Genomic DNA, 23,679 nt, shown 5'->3' on the forward strand with positions numbered 1-23,679 from the left:
ACTTCACCCTGAGCTTTAAGCCCCTGGCACAGGCCCCTGGGAAGGAAGAGTGGCTGCAGGAAGGAAGGCAATGTGACACGCAGAGAGCAGGGGCTTTCAGTTAAACAGCCAAACATCCTCCACTTAAAACAAGCTACTTCCCCGTTTCCTTCTTGGACAATAAGAGAGTTAATGAAGTCAGGACCAAGAAGATCACACACCAAACACCTGGATAAAACAGCAGGGACCCTTCCTCACCTGTCAGTCTCAAGGAAGCGGGCTCAGGCGGCAATGAACCTAGCCAGCACCGACCCTGACCACAGGGAGGTGCAATCACAGGAAAACCATCCATGTGGTCAGCTGAAAGTCAGACTAAGTCCACTGCACCTAGCAAATTCAGAGATAAGCTTCTGCAAGGACCAGCCGCGAATCCCCAGGGCCCAAGCCTAATACCTAGCCCCCAACCAGGGCACAACTGATGTTCAACAAGTAACACCAGATGTCCTAAGCTGAGCTCCCAGGCCTTGGGGACCGTGCTGGAAACTCCAGCAGAGCACAGGGAGCAAGAGGGAGCAAGACGTGGACAGACAATACACAGGCCAACCAGGCAGGGCCATGTGAGACGTGCCTGCTTCTGTTGACCGAGAGCCAGTTCACTTTGTAAAAGAAGAAACAGAGACACAGTAAAACCGATTTGCTCAAGAAGCAGATCTCCTGAAAGCAAGAGCAGGGAGAGGAGTGGAATCCCCGGAGGCTCCTCGCGGTCAAGCAGCGGACCATCCTCCGGGAAACGAAGCACAGTGCAGACCAGGAAGGAACCACGGCACAGAAAGCACTGTGATCCAAACCAAGAATAAGAGCACCCGAGAACTGGCCAGGCGCAGTGGGGCACACCTCGGACCACAACTCAGGAGGCTGAGGCAGGAGGATGGCAAAGCGGCTGTGGCAACTCAGCAAGACCCTGTCTCAAAGTCAAATAAAAAGGGCTGGAGATGTAGCTCAGCGGTAAAGTGCCTGAGTTCAGTCCTAAGTACAAAAATAAATACCTGCACACGCACCCAAGACCCGGAGCATCAAATGGACAAAATTGCAGGAAGAGTTGGGAAGAAGTGAGCTTAAAGGTGCAGGCAAAAGCTGGCAGAGAGTAAGGGAGGGTCCTCGAGGCAAAGGGGACAGCAAGAGAAAGACGTGGAGAGGCAGGGGGAGCTGTGGCCACCATGCAGGGACGGAGGGCTAGACACCGCGGCCGGAGGCAAAAGACTCACTGAGGCCTGCCTGGACGCATGACAGTCTGAAAGAGGAGTTCCGAAGCACAAAAGCTTTTAATTTTGATGAACTCCAATTTACTGCTTCTTCTGTTAGGGGTCATGGGTAAGAGACCACTGCCTAATCCAAGGACACAAAGATCTACACCTATAAGTCTCTTTTAAGACTTTTATAACTTTTGCTCTTTCACTTGGGTCTCCGTCGATGCCAAGTTAATTTTTGGTCACAGCACGCAGCAGGTTCGTCTGCATTCTCTGGCTTGTGGCCGTCCAGCTGCCTCAAGACCCCTGTAAACAGTTCTCCCCTCTCCCCGCTGCCTGGCATGCCTGTTGAAAACCCACTGGCCACAGAGGGACGCTTTATTCCTGGACGCTACGTTCTGTGTCGTTGATCTGTCCCCCATATGCCAATACCACCCTGTCTGGATGATTACAGCCCTAAGGTAGTTCTGACATCAGGAAGTGTGAGTCTTCTTTTTGAAGATGGTTTTAGCTATTCTGGGTCCCTGGCATTTCCATAAGAACTTTAGAAGCAGCTTGTCAATTTCTGTAAAAAGACAGCCAGGATTTTGACTGAGATTTTTTTTTTTTTTTGACGGCGATCACACTGAATCATTGGAGTTCACTGTCATTGCACCAATGCCACGTCTTCCAATCCATAAAAGCCAATGTCCAGGCTGACTTTTTAAACTCTACAGAGTACATACAGTAACTCTGAAAAGACAAAAAACAAACAAAAAGCCTCATCTGAGCATCAGTGCTAAGGCACGCTCCATATGAGTGACAAGTGGCTGAAGCATTCAGGCCTCACATGGGAGAAAGGGCCTTGTTTTCCATGGGGACCTCCTGGAGCAACCAGGGCAAGCTGCTGGTTTGTGGACGAGGAGGGTCCCAGGTCCCATGCTCTCCCAGAGCACCAGGAATGCAGAGCAAGCCCACCTTTAAACAGTGCTGGGAGCAATGGATGGAGAGGAAACAGAAATACTGTTCACTTGTAGGACTCTGCGAAAAACTAAAAATAAACCTTGTCAAAAGACCTAACTGCACAACGAAGAAATATGTCTATCAACCTTGGAAGGGGGAAAAAAGCCTGCATAAAATCAACGGGAAAGTCATGACAGGCTGCTGGGAGCTCTCGCCACACGCCCAAGTGAGGACCGCTGGCACGTCTCAGCAGCAAGATGAAGGACGCCCACCTCTCAACAGGACCGGACCCTGCGCCACACCTCAAGGAAGACAGGATTCTGTTGTATTCTTTTCTTTAGACCAGGCACTTCCTGACTCTGTCCAAACACGCAGGCAAACCTGAAGCTACTATCATGTAAAATCTAAAACTCAGAAAAACAGTACTGTAAATCTGTCTGGCATAAAACTGAACCTGTTTTAGCACCAATTAGCATCCTGGAGGTGACCTCTAGGGAACCTGGCAACAGCCTTTCCCCAGCTCATCATGAAGAAAGGCTCCACCTCCTGACTGTGAGCTCTGACGAGGGAAGAAGTGCACCTCTCTTCCTCTGGGGGGTGTGCGGGGCCTGCACTGGGTGTGGAGGAGAGGGTCACTGACCACGGAAATCAATGCAGCGTGCCCTCCACTGTGGCAGAGGAGAAGGCCAGTGCAGGACACCAGCTCAGCAGGAGAGGCGGGTAAGGGGCCACCCGGCAGAGGTTGATGATGTGGCCTGATTCAGGGTTCACAAATCCAGAAGCCAGAGTCGAGGGGAGATTATGGCCCTGTGGGGGCTCTGCCACCAGACAGCACCACTGTCCAGCCACATCCCACTAGACAGGGAACCTGGAAAAGGAGAAGCAGAGCTGACGGAGAGAGAGAAGCCACTGGTGAGGGCTGCAGAGTGGGGAAACACAGCGGTTTCAGCACTTGGGCTTCTAAACCTTGAAACCAGAGCCCGAGCATCTCCCCAGGAGCCCAAGGCTGGGCTGTTCTCAAGGTCAGAGAGCAGGGACTCAGCAGTATCGCATGGGTCCATCCCAGCGCTGCCCAAAAGGTGATGGGAAGGCAGAGGCGAGGCTGGCAGGGAAAGAGCTCACCCCAACCCAGCAGTACTGAGAGGCTTAACCCGGCAGAGGATCCTCCCGATGTCAAATGCCGGGGTGCATACATGCACACGCCACACCGGTTTTCAACTTTTCTGTAAGTCTTAAGATTTTCCTAGCAAAATGATGGCAAACCCAAAGAGTAGTATCCTCTCTGCAGAGAGCAGAAAAACACCTCCAGCAAAATCCGAATGGCAGGTGATTTTAGACTTACGCCATAAAGGCATATGGTCCCGTGATCCAGAGCCCAGCCCCAAGGTGATGAAGAGCCGCCTGAGCCACCGTGCTATAGTGGCAGTGTTCCTGACTCCTTCCAACAGTGGAATTTGAAGCTGGCGGAAGAAAGTGAGGAGCAGTGGCTCTGCCCACCCATCAAGGCGGTGTCCTGGGGCAGGCCACCCACCTCCATGAGCCATCACCACACATCAGTCAGAATTTCCACAACGCTGAATCAAAGCCACCCAACACCTCCAGCTCTGTAAGTCACAGAGAAGAACCCAATCGAAGGAAGGACAGCCTCAACAGCAAGGCCCGGGATTCAGTGCCTGGCCACCAAGAGGAGGAACACAGGCTGGAACCTGAATCCTGAAAATCGTTTCAAAATGAATAAATTTCACTAATGCACATTTGCTTAGTCCTTGCAACTGTGTTCATGGACTGTCCAATGAACCCAAGTGCAAAGTGTGATGGACAGGAAACATAACAGTCACAGCCAGGAGACTGACTGGAGGACGCGCGGCCAGCGCCTGGGACCTGGAGGACATGGTTAGTCGCCTGGGATAAAGCTAGAACAAAGTAAAGAAAGTTCCTCTGAGTTGCTCAGGCCAATAGGACAGGCAGACAGACTGGCCAACAGAACCCACCAAAGGATAAAGGCTGAGAGACTGTGGCTGTGCCGGCGGGTCTCTCACACTTTTCTGCAAAGCTACAAGTGAATAGAGCTCTGGCGACGGTCAGCTCTCCCCAGCCTCCATCTGCAGTCAGAGCAAACACAGCTCCTGCCTGGTGCTGGGGCCGGGGCTGCTGACCCAGCTGTTCCTCCTCATTTTAAACCTTTGTTTTTTGACCCTCCTCCTCAGACGCTCTGACCACTCCACCAACGCCCCAGGACCAAGGCCTTGATGGGCTCCTGCCCCCGGGCTGGCCCCGCTCCTGTACCTACAGTTAGGGTTAGGGTTTCTCTGTGCTCCTTGCTCCTTGCCTTCCTTTCTTTTGGTGCTTGCATCACATGTTTGGGGAGATCAAGTCACTAGGACCCACGTTCCCTGGACTGAGAGGCAGGCACCAGGCTGACAGCAGTTCCAGCATCACCCTGCTGGCCTCTCACTTGACGACCCCCATGTGACAGAGGGAGGGCAGAGAAGGCAGGGGCTTCCCTGAGCTGCCCACAGCCAGTTGCAGGAAGGCATCACTCTAAGAGGGACAGGCCGTGATGGCAGTACTGCGGGCCGGTGGGGGTGAGCTGCACCCTCCTCACAGAAGAACCAGCAACTCTGAACATTCCCACTCCACCATGTCGTACATGGAAATTCTTTTGCCTTTAGCAAAATCTACTACAGTGAAAGAGGAGGGTTAAAATTTAAAGTGCTACTAGCCAGTAAGATGTGTGGAGAAGAAATGTGGATTTTGAAGTTCATGAACAAAACATGCAGACCCCTCCGATTTGTTAAAATACCGAGCTACTTACTCTCCTAGACTTCGGTCACGAAAGGCAAGTGCATTTGGGAGAAAAACAACAACATTCAGTTATAGTACAAGATCTTACAGCAAAGCACCAACAGTGAATGCTATGCCCTGTTAAGCAGATTAATGGTTATTTATCCAAAACCTACAGGACATTTAGACACATTCCTTTATTGACAAGGAGGTAGGTTTATGTTAAATTCACTTTCTATTCCAGCTACTCAGGAGGCCGAGGCAGGAGGACTGCTTGAGTCCAGGTGTTCAGGGCCAGCCTGGGCAGCACAGTGACTCTGTGACTCGAGGAAAAAAGAAATTCACATGGTAATATCCACATTGTAGCAAACACGTCAAAACTGCCTTTAAAATTTTACCTCCATGTTCTTTTCATGAGCCCCCCCAAAATACAAATTTAGTGGGAGCACACAAAGCTGTCACTACACAACAGGTGATACAGGACAGACCATGGACATGTGCCCCTCAGGACAGAGCCCTAAGAGAAGCTAACTCCTCGCATCTTACAGAGTAGTCTCAGGGCCGGAAGGAACCCAGGCAGCCATCTGCTCTGTTCCATCCCAAGGAGTCCAGACATGTCAGGGCCAGCAAACCACAGAGGTCCAGGAGCATAAATGGCAAGTGTGCAACGTGAGAAAGGCCCCAAGAAACACCCAGCTGGCCACTGGGAGCAAGAAGGCCCACCCTACATCAATGCCCATGGTGGTGCCTCCCCCAGGACAAAACAAAGAAGATGCTTTGGCAAAACTAAAAGAACACATGAGATGCTCAGTGCTGCTTGCCGGGGAGAATCCCTGGCATCCAGGATTTCCCACCCCTCAGTCCCAAGGCCTCCGAAACCTAAATAGCAATCTTTCAAAATTAAATCCCCTCACCTCTTTCTGCTCGACCTGCAGTGCTGACTTCAGGATGTCGCGGAGCTGCATCAGCTGTCTTCTCTCTTCATCCTGGGCCTGCTTGATCTTTAAAGCCAAATGGAGCAGAGAGAGGTGAGGCTGCAGCAGGAAGGTGACCGCTCCTCTCGCGGGCCACACCCTCCCCAGCCACAGAGGGGGACACCAGGCCACCCTCCATCAGGCAGGGTGGGGCGGCCCCTCGCTGGGTGGCACAGCGTGCTCAGGCCAGATGGCACACAGGACAGGCAGAGGGGCTGCTCACCGTGTGCAGATCCGTGGACAGGGTTTCAATGGAAGGCCTGAGGCTTTCTACTGCTTTCAGTCCGTCCTGGAAAAAACTAGGGGAAGAAAAAAACACAGGTTGTTCTTCATAAAGGAGAAAATAACCTTGTCAGAGGGAGAAAAACTTCTTTAAAGAAAAATGACTGGCATCATTACCTAACTCCGGGGGGAAACGTCTGTATGAATAGAAACTTAAAATCAGGCAAATCAAGAATAAAAGGACACTCAAAACTAGAAGAAGAGGAAAGGAACTACAATTAGCCTGAGCACTTGTGATTTTTCTTGACCCACATAAACTGAGATCTTCGGTTGACAATGAGAAACAGGATTCTACTGAAAACGGCAGCAAGAGCTTTGATTCAGAGTCTTGTAAGCACCTAAATGGAAGGATCTGTGGCCAAGGAAAAAAGCCACAGAGTGCTGCAAGAGTGAGACTGGGAGAATTTCCTCCACAGCAATGGCCACGTGGAAAAGAGAAGGAACACAGTAAAAACAACCAACAAACCAACAGGCAGCTCTGATGCACAGGCCGCGCCCACTCCACCCACAGAGTGGACATCAAGGTGGGAGCACTGAAGGTCAAATAGCAAAAGGAGGATCGTAAGCGCAGAGCTGGAAGCTGTGAGGTCACTGATGGCGTGGGCAGGGCCCACGCAGCAGGTCAGTGCCGCCTGCCCAAGGCCAGCTGCCTGGGACCCTGCTGGGGAATGACGAGGCCACCTCCCCACAGGCTCTGGACCACACGACCCGGCGCTGCCTATGTGGTTGGCCCTGCTGCCTCCAGACACAGTGGCAGCCCCATAGGCCTCCTCTGTCCCCCATGGCCACCAAATTCTTCAAGCCTCAGGCCTCTGCCCGCAGCGCCTGTTCCACCCAGCTGTGTCCAGTCATTCTTCAAGTTTCAGGGTGAACGCCACCTGTGATGGAGGCCTTTCCAATTCCATGTTGAAAAGGGCTCTTCCTGGTATATTCTCTTGGCATTTTGTCCTTCGCTTCACAACATGTGCCACAGTGCAACTGTGTGTTCATAGTGCGATTATCTACCACGTGATTCTCCCGTTACGTCTCGAGTTCCAGGACGGAAGGCAGGGAGGGACAGAAGAGGAGAAGTTGCCAGCTTCTGCCTGTCGCTGGACCCGAGGAGACTACCTGCAGGAGGTGATGTGGGTCTCACCTGTGCTCCTCTCGGGTGATGTTTCTTCCTTTTAAACTCAGCAGTGGCCCCATGGGACCATTTTTACACCAAGTGTCTCGTGGGCTGTGAAAACAGCGCAGAAAGGTGCTGCTGGGCCTCGGGTCAGCAACGGCCAGGAGGAAGGGCAGGAGCTCATGCCGTGGGAGCTGCAAAACACTGCAGCCAGTCGAAGGGGCCGCAGCCTGGGCTGCTGGAATGTTCTCACCTTTCTCTCTGGATACACACAAGCTCTCGTACTCCTGATCCTCTAGTTCACCTAACTAATCTTTTTCTGAAGACAGTGCATGCCTCTGGCGTAGCCACGGCGTCAGAGAGACCCACGCAGGTGCCTTCCCCAGAGTTAGGGCAGGAAAGCCAGGTCTTGCGCACCTCTGCACTTCCCACTCCCAGCACCAGGACTGACAGGGAGCAGATGTGCCTTCGGGCTGCAGAGGAAATCTGGAAGCCCTGCAGAGCTGCAGGAGTGAGAAACTGTCCTGTTCCCTTCTGTCTTGAACTCAGATGGTTCTAACGTTTTATTTACAAATTTTCTTTATGTAACTATTTCTTTAATCACTTCAAATTCTTATAAAATAGGAAGGAAGGGAGGGAGAGAACATGAGTGAGAGAGCTAGGGTTGGGAACAGGAACCATGTTACAGAGGATAGAGGCAGAGGTGCCCTGGGGAGCGGGAACAGGAGCTCTGCCCTGGCACCTCTGCAGCCTGGCAACTCTCCCCGAGGTGGGAGCCCTGAGAGGAGCCAAGGGCTCAGGGAAGGCTTTCTCCTCACGGTGACTGTTTCCAGCATCGCAATGCACATCCACTCGGAAGAACGATGTAGATTTGGATTTACAGTGGGGACTTCGGCCTCCCCAGTCTTCACCATCTGCCTCCACCTGGAGAACCTCCTCCCTCTGGTTCTCAAACCCCATCTTTCCACAAACTCCGTATGAGGCGTGCTGCGGCACCCGGGTATACTCTCAAAATGCAGCCAGGCACTAGGGGGAGCTTCCAGGGAGGCGCAGGAGGGCCGCCCTGCTGGCTTGGTCACCATGGCATTCCTGAGCACAAGTCCCAGGCAGATTATTCCTAAGTGGAGCCCATTAACATTTTTCTAAGCTTCAGCCAAGGAACCTAAACCATGGACGTTATCAGATCGAGTTTTGTTTTTGATCGCACATTTCCCAGCCTGCTTGGCCAGATTTTCCAGCCTTGAAAATGCACCTGCTTAGATGCGTTCTCAAGCATTCCTCTGGCCCTACAGCACGTGACAAATCGCCCCACCCCCCAGGCTTCAGGGATCACAGTCTAACATCACACTTCGTTCCTCGTCCCCTGAGGGTCTGCCCTTCCCTCACTCGAGAACAAGCTTCTCCAGGACCGTGGACCAAGTCCGATCAACTCAGCGCCCCTAGTTCATGGGACAACAGCGGGCGTCATGGGTCCAGCAGGGAGGTACGTGCTGGAAGAGCAAGTCCCTCCACACTCAGTCGGCCTGCCAGAACCCGGCCATCCTGGGTTTCAGTTAGGGTTTCCAAGGCTGCCTACTCCAGGTCCCATTGGAGAACGGGACCCTCCCTCTGTAGCAGCCCAGGCTGACAGAGGAACTTTCAGGAAATCCAGGAATGAGGCAGAGATGCAAATTCTTTTCTTAAGTGAAATAAAAGACAAAGAACATGGAAGTATTTCTTAAAAACAGAGAAAAGCAAAACAAGTTTAAAAAACAACTAATGCATATTCAAGTACTTCTCTGGGTCAAGCCAGTGTGGCTTCCAGGACCTCAGTGAAACATGGTGGCCTCATGCACCTCCAGTGGCCGGTGTGCAGGGAGGGTTCCCTGCCCATCAGGCATGGCATCCTCAGGCAAAGCTGGCTTCTGGGCCAAGAAGGGTTGATGAGAACTTCAATGAGCGAACATGAAGGACTCCCACAGGTGAAACGCACACAGGCCCAAATCCCCCATGAGCCACAGCAGAGTCTCAGCCTCCACGTTTTATCCGCAAATATGAATTTAAAAAGTCAAAGCAGCGTAACTGATTTAGGATCATGCAGTGAACACACACACACACACACACACACACACACACACACACATCCAAGAAGGAAGTAACGGAAGATTCTTATTTTAATAGGTCACTGAGCTCATGCCCATAAAAGGCCAACTAGTTCACTTTCCACAAGGGTCTGTTGCTACCCAACTGATAGTTTGGGCAAAATAAAGGGAAAAAAAGGAAATCCCAGAATAGCTTCTTTCTAAAAATAAAATATCAGCAAGGAAGCGACCCACTTCCTAAACCGCCTCATACCAGGTTAAACGAGACCTAGAGGGGGGATCTGCATGTTGCGGTCACGTGTCACAGGAAATGAGTCTGTCAAAGAGCTCATCTTGAAAATCCTACAGATGCAAGGTCTTCTCACCCTCTGGGACGGTCTCTAGACTCAACCTGGCACAAGCACCTGTGCACACACTCCCAGCCATCCGACCTTAGCTGCTCCAGCAGAGCTGTCCTCTCTACACGGCGAGTGGTGACAGCTCAGGCTACGGCCCGAGGCCCTGCTGCACACCCGTGCCAGGCACCCGTGCCATGCCCTGAGGGAGACCCAGTGAGTGGCATGGACCCTCCTAAGAGGGTGTCCTTCACTCTTAGAGAGATTAGACCAGAGGACACCATGAAGGACACGTGCAGAGGGTGCCGCGGTAGTGCAGGAGAAGCCACGTGTCCCCTTGGGAGATAAGAACGCAGCTGAGGAGCTCACAGTCCAGGAGCCAGGTCCCGGGAGTAGTGCCAGGTGTGGTGTGGTGTTTGTGATCCCGGTGACTCAGAAGACAGAGGCAAGAAAATCACAAGTTCGAGACCAGCCTCCACAACTTAGTGAAACCATTTCAAAACAAAAAGGCAAGGACTTGGGATGTGGCTCAATGGTCCAGCACCTCTGGACTCAAACCCCATTACCAAAAAAGAGTAGGCACATGGGCCTGGGCACAGCCTATCTGGGGAAGGTATGGAGACAGGCGATTCTACCTCCAAAAGATTCCACAAGGTAGTCCCACCTCCCACCCCCGCTGCGCCCAACAAGTCACCGTCCTCTCTGGCTGCACCAGGATGGGAGCCGCATGCCCACATGAAGGTCCTGCCTCTGGCTCCTCCTTCCAGAAGCTGCTCCCTGTCCCCGCTCATGCCTTGACCCAGCCACAGCCGGGGTCCGCGCATGGGCCTCCGGAGCATCTCCACCAGTGGAACATACAGTCCCAGCAGAAGAGCTTTGCTTCTGGGCTTCTTGGATCAGCAGAACCCCAAACAGGGCCTGGCACACACAGGAGCCCCATGTGAATGGATCCTCTGCCTAAAACCATTCCAGGGCATCCCAACACCCGGGGTCAAATCCTGAACCCTAGGAAACACCGAGGCCGTCCATGTGCGGGCCTTTCCACTCACTCTGGTTCCACCCCACTCCTTCCCCTCTCCTAAGGCACCTGGCCTTTTCCTGCCTTCAGACCCCAGCGCTCCCTGGACTGTCCCTCCCCACCCACCTGCCGGCTCCTTTAGATTGCGGAATACAGTCTCCTAATCCAAGAAATATCTGAGTACCTGCTATGTGCTAGGCACAGTGCTCTGACTGTTGGAGAATCTAACAGTAACAACACAGAAAAGGAGAAAAGAAATGCCACCCTAAGTCTCTGTCTAAACTGGGTTATTCTATCATGTTTGGTCTCACATTCCTATACTGCAGAACACTCATCAACATCCGGTTTTTCAGTTCAACCCCTGACCTGACTCTGGAGCAAGGAGTCCTCCTGTCCCAGCACAGAGGACATGACACAGCACACACTGGATTAGTCTGTCAGTCAAGTGAGTGAACAGCCAGGGGCCTAAACGACTGTTTATAGACGCCTGCTTTTGTCAGCAACTGGGGTCTGGGAGCAGAAGCAGGTGATGAGGCCTCTGGTGAAGGGCAGAGTTGAGGTTAAACATGAAGTTTCTCCTTCTTTCTTATTCGCACCCTCCCTCGTTCATCAAGGTCCCTGGCCTTATAATATCATAATAAAGGAAAGAGTTTTCCTAATTTAATACACTGTATCAACATCATCTCATTTCTCTTAAAAACATCTGAAATCATGTGTCAGATAAACCAGTTTGCCTCTCAACACAAAAAGAGCAAAAATAAAGACATTTAGAAACTACTGTGAATTTTTTAAAATATTGTATACATACTTACTTTTTACTGAGATATAATTACCAAACCATTAAGTTCACCCTTTTAAAGTGGAGAGTAAGGTGGGTTTAGTATATTCATGAAGCTGTTCAATCAGCACCAACTTCAGAACTTTTCATTACCCCTCCAAAGCAAGGCTGCACCCATTAGCAATCATCCCCCAGGTCTTCCTTGCTCAGGCTGATGCAACCATAATCTGCTTCTCTATGAATCTGCTTATTCCTGGACTGTCAAAACCAAACCACACAGGACATGGCCTTCTGTGTCTGTCCCCCTTTATGTGCCAGGTTCTCCAGGTTCACTCACACAGCACATACCGGTGCTTGGTTCCTCTGACTGGGGATTCCTAAATGACCTACAATACTGCATGCTACCACACCCTGGGAAACATTCAAATGACATCATGAAAAAGAACAGGGACTTACTTGCATTGGGCATGAAAATACTTGATCAGATTCTGAAGTAAATCTACTCCTTTCTTAATCTTGATTTCATTGACCTTCAGCAGATACTGTTGAGAAACAAAGGAGAGACGATTACAGAAATAAGCCAAAGAGGGGCTTTCATGGGAGCGTCTGGAGATAGGTTAATTCTTCCACTTCTTAGAGGTCCTTGACAATGAGCAGAGCCCCTTGACTCCTCTGCACACCGTAACTAAGGCTCCTTTCAGTAAGGCCATGTGAACGCTCTGCCAGGCAGATAATTAGATGTTCAAGAGCCAAGAGCTCCTGCTAACAGGACACTGACCTTATCCTGCAGGGACAGCCTTGCCCTGGCTGCAAGGAAGGAGGTATTGGAACAGATGGGGTTTCTAACCATCTTGGATCTTCCTGTGCACAGGCTGATGTTGGGGCCCCTCTCTTTAGGCAGGTCACCGTCCAACACTAACAGTTACAACTCTGCTGCTAAGACCCCTGGCACTGTGTCACTGACCCCAAGATACTCCCCCTAAATATGACTGTTTAAAACACACATCTCTTTGAAATTAATTAAAGCCATTTTTAACTTGGAGAATTCATTAGTGACCACGGAGATATCAGAAAGCCCTGGGGATCTATAAAACTAGCATCAATAAATACATTTGTTCTTCCCTAAAGGCTTACAGAACAAGGACTCCACTAAGTCCCCATCCCTCCGCTGTTAGGAGGACTCTGACATCTCATCTGAGACAGAATGCCCTGGTGTGTCTGTTGACCCTTGCTGAGACACGCAGGCTCCCGGCTGTCACACACGGTAAGCCCACATCCGCGTGCTCCCCAGGTGGGTGTTGCACCCTATAAGGAGACAGGAAACTGGTCTGAAACCATAAGCTATAGATTCCCTTTTCTCTGAAACAACTGCCCACGAGGCCTCTTCCCCCTTCCTTTTGGTATTTACTCCTGGTTAAATGGACATCTGGCAACATATCAAAATGATACATCTTTAATCAAATGCTTGGCAGTGTATCAAAACTTAGAGTCGGTGTATCCTTTGACCCAGAAATCCTCCTTACCGGAACTCGTTCTAAGGGATGATCATAAACGGTTAGAGAGGGAATAGAAAAGACTCCCCGCAGCCTGTTCACAGGACGTGCTGCTCTGAGCAGGCGGGAAGCCCAGCAGAGGTGGCAGAGGTTTCTTCCCGCACACCCACAGGCAAGGCACAGAAATGGAAAGGCTTCGAGCAACGGCCCTTGTGGTCAGAGGGTCTCTGGTCTTGGAGAAATGCTCCCAGGGTCTGTCCTGCTACCTCCCCCTTTCCAGGGCGAGGCTGAGGCCGCAGGACAGGTGAGCCAGGGCACAGGGGGGAGCACGGGAAGCTGGGGAGAGCACACTGCCCCTGCTGGAGGACATCACAAAGTGCCATGAAGTTCTCCCTCTGCCTTCTCACCTATCTCCTGGGTCACTGATTCTGTGGGGACCCAGACAACTCATTTAAAAGCACCTCGAGTATTTTAGCTAATTCCAGTGAGAGGAGGCAAGTTTGAGAAAGTATGTATGTGAGGCCAGAAAGTTCTCTACTTTTAATAAAAGGTTGCTGCTAGAGTAACCTACCCACCACGAGACAAGAATCCCCCTATGAAATGAACCGTCAACTCAGAAGCAGAGTTCAATAATCCATCGGGCCTGTCTCTGAAGCCACAGGTCGGAGCCACACTCCTGGGAGGCCGCAGTGGGGGTGCAGGCCACAGGAAGCCTGGTGACCTGCCGTTCCAGCACCTTACCTCGCACATCTGCAGTTGGAAGAACCGCCTTTCCTTCTCCATCTCTTCTGCAATTTCTGCTCCACTTATTTCAGTGCGAATCATCCCATGAAGCTTGGCATGCTCCTTTTTCTCCTTCTCTATTTTGGTTCTACATATCGGGGAGAAAAAAAAAAAGCCCAGGTAAATCAAGAGGCCTCTTGGCACAGAGGCTGCACTGGACAGTCCTGAAGCTGTCCGTCAGCCAGCCCGTGAGAAGAATGCTCAGCACATATTTTAGAACAGAACGGCATCTTAATGCTCACCAAAGAAAAAAAAAATACTGTCATCATAAAAATGCCAAACTTAGCCTTCCCACAACTGACTCAGCATACACTTCCCAAGCACCTGCTTGGCTCTGCCCTGGGCAGAGGAGGTAGGTCTGCCTGCACCTCGCTCTTCCCTACTGCGCTTCTCCCTAGACGGGCCCGCTCCCCACTTGTGCAGCCGGCCAGTTCGCCTGCCTGGCCTGCCACAGCGTGCACGCTGCAGAAGAAAACAAACTTCCTCCTTATTTCTTCCCGCTCTAATCCCCTTTCCTAAGGATCTCAGGCTGAATGCTTATTAGCTAATGTCAAGTGCGCACTTTAGCACCAACCAGTGGGAGCACATCTAAGAAAAGAACTAGTGTCAAAGGAGCCACAAAATCACATCAGCTATGAAGGGCTGGAAGTCACTGTGAATATTTATTCTGGAGAAAAGGAAACTAAAGAAAGCCAACGGAAATCACTCCATCTGAGGGGCTGTTGTGCAGATCTGGGAAGCGGCACTTCCTATAGGGCCTCAAGGAGTGCATCTCAAGACAGGTGGCACTTTCCTAACGGCTACTCAGAGATGAAATGGGCTGCGTGGGCCTCCAGAGATCACCATCACAGGAGGTGGTGCAGGGGTGCATGCACAGAGTGTTTAAGAAGAGGCAAGAAGAAGAGTATGCTTCTTTAGCGTGGTGCTCAGTGCTGGGCAGGTGCATCCTCAACAATCTGAAGGACAAAGAACGTGAGCAGCGAAGGCCTTTGGTAGGGATGCTGCTCAATGAATTCAGGCATCTGGGAGGGGTCAGACTGGAAGGCCCCAGGCCCCAGCACCAGGCTCACTCAACAACTCCAAGGCACCGACACCCTCAAGGGAACAAGACAGAGATGGCAGACCTGAGCCATCTCTCTTAATTTCACTGTGGAATCACCAACCAGGAATCGAAGGTCGCCTTAGACCCAGTCACTACACACCATGAGGCTCTTGGGATAAGGAATCTTGCATGTTAGAGGGTAAAACATTACCTCCTTTGTGTAGCCTAGGATACTTTCAAGATAAAAGGGCACTGCTCCCTCCTCCTCGGATTCTGGTGTGTGTAAGTAGTTGTGCTTCTGCCCTAAGTGGGTTTTCATCACACTGAAGGTTATGTTAGCCCCCTTCCTAGACCCTCCCCTCAGGCCCAGACACCTCTTTCCACAGTCTTCCCCAGCAGCCCTCCGACACCATGGTCCAGCTGTGCACAGAAGCATCTCTAGGCAGGCTGCTGAGGGGGGTAACAGGAGCAGCTGGATGCCAGGCAGCAGACCCACCTCCTGGCCCTGGCTCAAGACCCTCCCACTGGGAGACCATCTGTAAAGCAGGAATGCTGATCCCTAGTCTCTCATCCAACTGCACCCAGATGGAGAATGCTAAAGGGCCAGGGACAATGGATTGGAGCCTCTCTGGGTGGAACAGAGCTTCAAGATCCTGGGGCTCAGCACTCCCCCAAGCCGAAATCATCATGCACCATTAGTGAAACGCCATACTTGGAATCCAAGCAACTCTGTGTGGGAATTTAACATTTCTATAAACAGAGTAAGTATCAAAGGTTGAGTATTCGTTACTTTGATCTTTGTGATCCTTCACTACTGAAAAGACATCCAAAGCTGGTTTGAAAAAAACCCACTTATATTCACATCTGAATTGACTTCCTTCCTAACACCTCTCACTTTACCAGATGGCTTTGTATAGAAGTTTCTATTTCCATTCAGAAAAGTCTCCAATCCCAAGGCACAGAGATTATGCAAAGTAAACACGAGGCATTTAAAAATGTTTTCTTTTTTCCCAGTATTTAAAATAACTGAAACCCCTCTTCCCCACAACGGCCAGCTCGATTCTCACTGGTTCAATTCTCCCTACCCTAGGAATGAGGGAAACATTACACAACTGTCCACAGTCAGCAGGGGTGAGCTCGACATTAGCAGAGCTCACAGTCTGCGTGGAAGAGCCGACAGACGTCTTTCATGCTCTTCTCTGACAAAGTATCTGACAAACTAATCAAGTAAAGCAGAAGGAGAAGAGTGTTGCAGCATCTTTCTAAAACCAAGGAGCCTGGTGTTCCAGAAACACAGACCCAAAGCTAAAAGCAAATGGTTTTCATAAATCATCAAGAAGACAAAGCCTGAGAACTGCAACGCTATCACAAATGGCAGTAAAATGAGAAGTATGTGAAACCAGGAAAGAAGACAAACACCTCCTGGGAGAAAGTGGTCCTGACTTCCCTTGGTAGGTTCTGCACATGACACGTATAACTACCATAATGCCACAGAAAAAGAGACAGGGCTCTGGAAGAGGCCACCCCCCGAATGCAGCAAGCACCCACAGAAGCACCGTGCAGCACGGCTCCGGTGTCCTTCCTGGATCAAGGTTTATTCAGACGATCCCCGGGGGCACCAAACTTGATTTAAAATTGAACTCTCGAGTCACCTACACATATTTTTAAAAATGAAAACACTCACATTTTGGTTTCATAGTCCTTCCAAGCTTTATCAAAGGGCTTTTTCAAGTCCTGTAAACAGAGAAGCAGCAATTAAGCAGGACAAATCATTAACTTCTGTGCAAGACACATTTCCTTATCCCTAGACCAGTCCAGAACAGAACATTAATTTCTGTAATAAATGATGTACGAAACCCCATGAAAAAATAAAGAACCCGGAGCACAGGCTTTTAATAAGACTGGAGCTGGCACTTCTTTCTTTCTCCTTTTAGAATATTTATTATAGAAGATGCCAAATGTGCGTAAAGGTACAGAGATGTGTCAATGTATCCATCACCCAGTTAACAGGCCTGATCCATCATCTGTCACCCCCTCCTGACTCTCTGCCCTTGGTATATCCTAAAATTGAATCTAGAAAGAGAAGATCTAACCTGGAATAACTCAGTACCTCTCTCTAAAGGAAGGGGACTCTGACTTTTCCCATTAGCATGTGAATCTCCCTGACACACCTAACCCTGACTTGAGCCTGACAATCAGGATATAAAAGCCACCCAGGTTCCCTGGGGTTCTTCTGAACTGTCTGGAGATGACACTTCATATTCTCTGACAGCCTGGCTCAAAAAATTCTGCACCCTTAAAATTCTATCTAATCGTTCCTACCTAGCGATGCCTCCTTCACTGGGGTTCTGTGGGAGAGGAAAACCCGACTTCGCCTGTTTATCTTTTGGCCCTTCAATGGCCTTGCAAAGTCCTCAGTGCTCTGGCAGTTCCCGCCCCTCAAGCTCCCGCCCTGGCAGCTGCCACCGCGGCTTCCACTGTGGGCCTCCCCTCCCTGCCCAGGGCACCCTCCCTCTGGTGGTTCTGATTAACCCAGATGCCCTGTTCTCCAGCCCCCAGAGGGAGGGTGGGCAGTGCTCTCTCCTGGCACATTCTGTAAGGGAGACATCAACAAGTCTCAGCAGAGGTCCCAAGACAGGTCAGCCAGGACTTCCAGATATGCCCAGTTGAGACCCAGGAGTCACATACAGAGCCAATCAAAGAACTCGACTCCAGCCCTGCCTGCCCCTGTGAAGCAGGTCCGTCATGGCAGGCATGTCCTGAACAGCCACCAGCCTCTGGGGCGCAGAACACGAAGCCAGCCAGGCCCTGAGAATGCGACCCTCCTTTCAGGACAACTGTCCTGGCTGGGTCCCTTCCCAGCTGTGAATCCGTGGCATGGTGGCTGGAAGAGCCAGGCTTCTCACAGGTCTCCCTGCTAACCGAGGGGCTTGGCCGTGCTCAGTCTCCACGACAGAGCCTCACTCCCCTTCACTTTCTCCCCTCCCCAAGATTGTGGCACCAAGAGAATGACCAGCAAGGCCAAGCGTCACCATGTTCTGGCCCAAAGGTGGTGTCAAATGGCTAACCAAAGGACAGAGAAAGCAAAAGTGCCCTGTTGCCCCAGGAGGAATGGTGGCAGCTGCCCTGTGGGGCCATGACCCAGGCTGGGACTTCAGGAGGTGCGAGGCCCGAGACCCGGATGGAGTCCTACCCCTTTCACTCCTTTCAGGTCCCCCTTCAGCAAACTGTCCAGAGGGAAGGAGATTATGTTGTTCATATTCTGAATCTAAAAGACAAAAACAAAGAGGAAATTCTTACTCCGTTTGCCTTTTAATCTAAAGTAAGCAAGATGTTAGAGAGGGCATTTGGTCACAACTAATCGGCCCTGAAAATCTGGCCAGCGCAGCACAAGAGTGGAGGGCCTTACGCAGTCCCGTGCCCTCCTGACAAAACCATTTCACAGATGAAATACCTGCCTAAAGCATCAGCGTGTTTTACACATATCTAACACACGTCTAATGGAAGCTCTGCATGTTGTACACATACCTAACGAAAGGCCCGTGTGCTTTCTCAATAGTGAACCCGCACTGTTCAGCTATGAAGTCTGTGCAAAGGCAGTTACAATGAGGAAAATGTCTCTGAAAGCAGCAACGACAGACCTGGTCTGAAGAACCGGAATGAAGGGAACGCCCCTGCAGCTCTCAGGCTCTCCACTCCGTGCAGAGAGCTCCCCACTTGGAGACAGACCAAAGGAGAGGCAGATCCAGGCTTCCGTCTGCTGGGAAGGCCCAGGAGTGAGTGCTGAGTGTGAGCAAGGGGTGTGTCGGTGAGTGCCGGAGGAACGGGTGTGTCGAGGGGTGTGTATGGAGAGCGTGGGGGTGCACATGGGTGCCAGTGTGTGTGAGGTGTGGGGAGCATGGGGGAGAGTGGGCGAAGGGGTGCAGCTGGAGGAAGGAGACCAGGGGCAGAGTCTTGGAGCCCCGTTCCTCCTGCAGCAGGAAGGCAGGAGACTGCTGGCCGGCAGCAAATCCAGTGGAATCCACCCTCCTGACACTCGGGGCACACCAGGCAGGCCAGTCTGTCACACCGGCAGCTTGAACCCAAGCAAAGTCAAAGCTGCAAAGCTCCAGCCAGGGACAACCTCCAGGCAGGGACTCGCATCCTGAGCCCCACAAGACTCCCTCTCCAGTGCAAGTCCTCCCCGCTCAGTCCTCCCTCAGTTGGCAGGACAGCAGGTCCCATGCCGGGCCTGGCCTGAGCCTACCCTGGGCTACCAGCACCAATTAACAGGCCCCGAGCAGAACGGGGCGGGGGGGGGAGGGGGGCATTCACTCTCACCACTGAGCAAATGAAACCATTTTTAGTTCAATTACCTTCAATAGGGAGATAAAACTGAGGTGCCATGTTTATGGCAACATGGGATGTGATTTCCAGACACTATTGGGTAGATACAATTTGCACACCACGGAGCGCATGTTTACACTGCAGAGACCAGTGACTCCTCATAATGACAGGGTGACTTTGGTTTTAAGCAATCAGGCCGGCTGATCCAGGGTTAGGAAGAAGGGTAAACTGTGCCAGTTTCTGACCCGTGAGACTCTGCCCATCTGTCTACACCATCACTTTGCCTCGCTTAGTCACGACACTCGGTGATTGGGCTGGCCCAGGAACCAGTGCTGGCACCTTGGACAAGGTGTGGGCATGCAAGGGGGCAGCAAAAGTGTCCCACAGGGAGGCTCAGAGCTGCCCAGGGTAGCACCAGAGCCACGCGGCCACATGATGGATGGGAGGAAGAGGGAGTGAGGTGCTTGTAGGTTGAAAACCACATTTGTAGGAAGAATCCCAGTAGGTTTTCACCAAGAGGATGTGAGGGTATAAATGCATGGTGAGTGGGAAAAACCAGATTCTCTACACATGGAAAAAGCACATCAGTTGCAATTAGGATTACACATCTACCTCGAGACTATTCAAATGAGAACTCAGGTTCTGACTACCAATACTAGGGGCAAAGGTGGGCACAGCTTGGCACTACAGCAAGACATCACAGGGCCAAAGAGCACGTGACTGACGGGCACCCACACTCAGCTGGCTTGCTTTCATCCTTCTTTTACTTAAGCAATGGGTGTGAACGTCCTGGGCTGGACACTGGGACAGGGTCCACCGTCTCATGTGAATGGGACACTCAGCAGCTAATCACGACTGTGATGAATGCCTTGCAGGAGGCACAGGCAGCCCCGTGACGGAGGGAGAGGAGGCTGGGGAGGTGCAGGGGAGTCGGGGATGGAGACTAATTAGAACCTCAGTCCTCAGGAACTCACCGTTGACGGGGCCGAGCTGCTGTGAGTGAGTTGAAAGTGAGACTCCACTGGCCCTAGGAAGCAGGGAGTTTCCAGGAAGAGAAATGACTTTTAGCCTGAGCCCAGGAGAAATCTCTGCTGAGCAGGGATGTGACACAGACCTTGAAAAGAAGCAGGGAAATGCTGTCCTGCTGATGGGGGCCTGGGCAGGGCCCAGGCAGCTGCATTAGTAAAGGGGACAGCGAGGGTGCGTTTTGGAGCCTGGGCACCAGGTCAACAGGGAGTCTGGGCTTCGTTTGGTCAATTTTTCTTCTTGGAGTCATGCCAATTAACCAAAATAGGAAACTGTTACTTTCCTGATCAAAACTAAATCACTGAAACAGAAACTAGAGCAGTGGTTGCCTGGAGCTGAGGCTATAGAGGTAACGGTTAAGAGGCTGTGAGCTGGCCACTGGAGAGTGCTGGCTGGACTGAAATGGGTGCCACCTGCAGTGAGTGAGCATGCCTCCAGGAAGCCGCCTGCCTGTCTGCTTAAAGGAACTGTCACAGATGTAAGCAGACCCCACCAATGGCTCCTCTAGGCAGTCGGCCACACTCCAGGACACCTGGCCCTTTCCCTCGGGGTTTCTGCCCTCTGCCTGTGTGACCCGCACAGCGCACGAGCACTGTGCATCAGGGAGAGCTTTCCAGATGTGGCCCCGCTTCGACCTGGCTAGAGAACAGGTGAACAGGGCCAGATGTCATGCAGGCCTGGCCGGCAGCAAGGCAGGAGTCCTCCTCACTGAACATGCAGGGCAGCTGCTGAAGGCACCCTCCAGCTCTGGCCAGGAGATGAAAACCAGAGCAAACGAGGACTGCAGGTCCCTGTGTACAGACAGCTCCAGCCTCGGTTCACGAGCACTGAAACCTCTACGATGGACAGGAAGGACTTCCTGCCCTGGGCAGCCCACCCTTCCTCAGCGCCCAGCAAGCACCAGCTTTCTCTCACGCTTGGATTTACTTTTGACAAGCACAGTCTATAACATGCCTTTTGGGACAGCACACAAACCTCAACACAAGTTAAAACCCCTAATCGCTGCCATTAACAATGGACCAGCAAATACGCAATCTTTTAAAATAACAATCCTCTTTCTCTGTCCCCCTTCCTGTCTCTGCTTTTCTGAGTTCACTTGGACGTGTCTAACAAGATGAGTCACTCAGAGGCAAAGGTCTACAATCTCACAAGTGCAAATAAAGTGACTGGGTCATCGGGCAGGCAGCACACTGGACTGCCAGGGATCAAGAATGAAATCATTAAGCTAATCCCAGAGGCGATCACACAGACAGGCGGGGTAGAGCAGCCGCTCAGCCGTCTCTTCACACTATTCCTGCTAGTTATTTCACGTCGGGGCCTTGATGTTCCTCAGCTCCAGCCCCCATGTAACCACCAACCCAGCCCTGCTTCCACGGAAGGTTTGTCTTCCAGAGTTTCAAGCAGGCTTCTTTCGGAACAATTCTGAGGCTGAGACTCATTCAGGCCACTGTTTTGGGGATGGCCTTTCCTTTTCACTACTCCATCTGTGGAGATGCCACAGGTGTTCATCCAGACACCTGATGATGGACTTTTGAGCTGTTTCCAGTCTAAGCACCACTGTACCATGATGATGTGATCATCAGTAGGACAGGGACATTTCTGAGTAGTGGTCAGGATGACCTTCTTATAAGATGACATCTGAGCCAGAGCTCTTCCCTTCTTCTCACTGCGGAGATGGTCGGGGAGGGCTTACGTCTGGACAGGTCAGGCCAGGACAGGCTGGGCTGGGCGCTGCCTCCCAAGGTGCCGTCCCTGGTCTCCTGGTCCTCTGCATGCACAGCAGCTATCCCGTGTGTATGAGGGGACTCTCAAAGGAAAGCCACCTGGGCCACTTCCACTTTTGGAGTAAGAGACATCCCCTGGGCCACGGACAGTGCTGCCCTAATCTGCCACACATGCTCGCACAAACAGGTCCTGTGCACACCTCTCACAGAGGACCCAATGAACAGATGTGCCCAGCACCATCTCCCTGGCAGCGGAGCAGCTCTGATAGTTTGTTTAATTAAAAGGAGGGGGAGCCCATGCCAATCCTGAATGTTTAACATAAACTGAAAGATCAAAGCCAGCTGGCTGCCAAGAACCCACTGGCAACTTCCACACCAGAACGGAGGGGACCGCTGACCTGCTTTCTGCTTTTAACACACTTCTCTGGCAGTCAGGCTGCTTTGATCCTTCAGGTTCTGAGTGGAGAGAAAATAGGGACCTTCTGCCCCCTTCTCCTACTAGAACAAATGACAAAACTGCACATCAGTCGGTCCTCTGCTGGAAGCCAGCAGGAGGGACACGGGGAACAGAAGAACCCAGGACTCTGGGGACCCTCGATTCTTCCAAACCCCCAGGTCTCCACGTGCAGTAAGGCACCAGCCAAGAATGAATGCACCTTTTCAAATGCGTTCCCTTCAAAGCCCCAGGTCAGAAGGTATTTTCTCAGGCCTCAGCTGCACCTTTGGCGCCTACCTCTTAACTCCCCCCAGGGCAGAAGCCAAGCACTTGACCCTGCGGGACCCCGGGGCAGCACTTCTTGAAGTGTGGCTCTGATCATCAAGTTCAGCATTACCAGGGAACTTGTGGAAACATGGGCTCCTGGGCCCTTCCCCAGATGGTGGAATGAATTCTGTGGTGGAACCCAATAGGCGTGGGCTCCCCGAGTCCTGGCAATGCTGACACACTGAAGCTGGAGAACCACAATTATGCATGTTGACGTAGGCCTGTGACACTGCCTTCCTAACAGGTCCCCAAGTGCTGCTGATCCGTGACCTCCCTCTGAGCCTCTGCTCTGGAGCAGGCTTCTCAGTCTTCCCGATGCCCACTCCCCTCTCTTCAGTAGGCCCCAGGCATCTGCACTTCTAAGAGGCCCCAGGAGATTCCAGGGATGCTCTGTGGCTACAAGGTCAAGGCCCCCAGGGAAGCCAACTAAACTCTGTCCAAATGCTTTGTAGACTAGAACCCGAAATATGCAGGTATTGATGTGGGTTGCCAAGTTTTGAGTTTAAGCAATGATTAATAAATAGCTGAATATTCTCAAGGAAGGGGAATGCAAGGCGAGGGGTACAGCTTGTGGTGGAAGGCTCGCCTAGCATGTGCTAGGCCCTGGGTTCCAGCCCCAGCACACAAAAAATCCAGGGGCAGGGGATGCACGCTAAGGAGGCAGGACCCTGAGTTCATCTCTATAAATTTGCTGCCGGCTCCCCACAGAGAGGCAGGGGCACATCACCCACAGGAGGAGACAAAGGGACACAGTCCCCCCTCCTGTATGTCAACGCCTTCAGCTACCAGCTCCTTCCCTAGGCCAGAAACAGGCTCGAGTCTCCCCCACTCTCTAAAGGCTCCTCTCGGCACACCTTGCTGCCGCAGTCTGGCTGGGCACAATCAGGAGCCACTTGTCAAAAGAAACTAACTTTATTTTTAGAACCACACACGCCAAACAAAACAGCCTCTCAGGAAAAATCCTCAGAGCCTCAACTGCCACCACCGGCTTTCC

The 23,679-nt window shown here is 51.7% G+C and overlaps 1 protein-coding gene across 10 annotated transcripts in view; it reads right to left on the reverse strand.

The window, feature by feature from the left end:
• Asap2 (ArfGAP with SH3 domain, ankyrin repeat and PH domain 2) overlaps positions 1-23,679 on the reverse strand; it is a 130,573-nt gene that overhangs the window by 53,190 nt on the left and 53,704 nt on the right. For 6 of the 10 annotated variants that reach the window (XM_048804844.1, XM_048804838.1, XM_048804843.1 and 3 more), the window contains exons 4-10: positions 18,040-18,114; positions 16,531-16,580; positions 13,763-13,892; positions 11,985-12,070; positions 6,150-6,225; positions 5,867-5,953; positions 4,984-4,992 (exon numbers count right to left, since the gene is read on the reverse strand). In XM_048804844.1, coding sequence (XP_048660801.1) covers positions 4,984-4,992; positions 5,867-5,953; positions 6,150-6,225; positions 11,985-12,070; positions 13,763-13,892; positions 16,531-16,580; positions 18,040-18,114 — 513 coding nt within the window. The remainder of the gene's footprint in view (positions 1-4,983; positions 4,993-5,866; positions 5,954-6,149; positions 6,226-11,984; positions 12,071-13,762; positions 13,893-16,530; positions 16,581-18,039; positions 18,115-23,679) is intronic. The other 4 variants (XM_048804845.1, XM_048804839.1, XM_048804846.1 and 1 more) reach the window with 1 other exon arrangement.

The sequence above is a fragment of the Marmota marmota genome, unplaced genomic scaffold, assembly GCF_001458135.2.
Source record: "Marmota marmota marmota unplaced genomic scaffold, marMar, whole genome shotgun sequence".
NCBI lineage: Eukaryota > Metazoa > Chordata > Mammalia > Rodentia > Sciuridae > Marmota > Marmota marmota.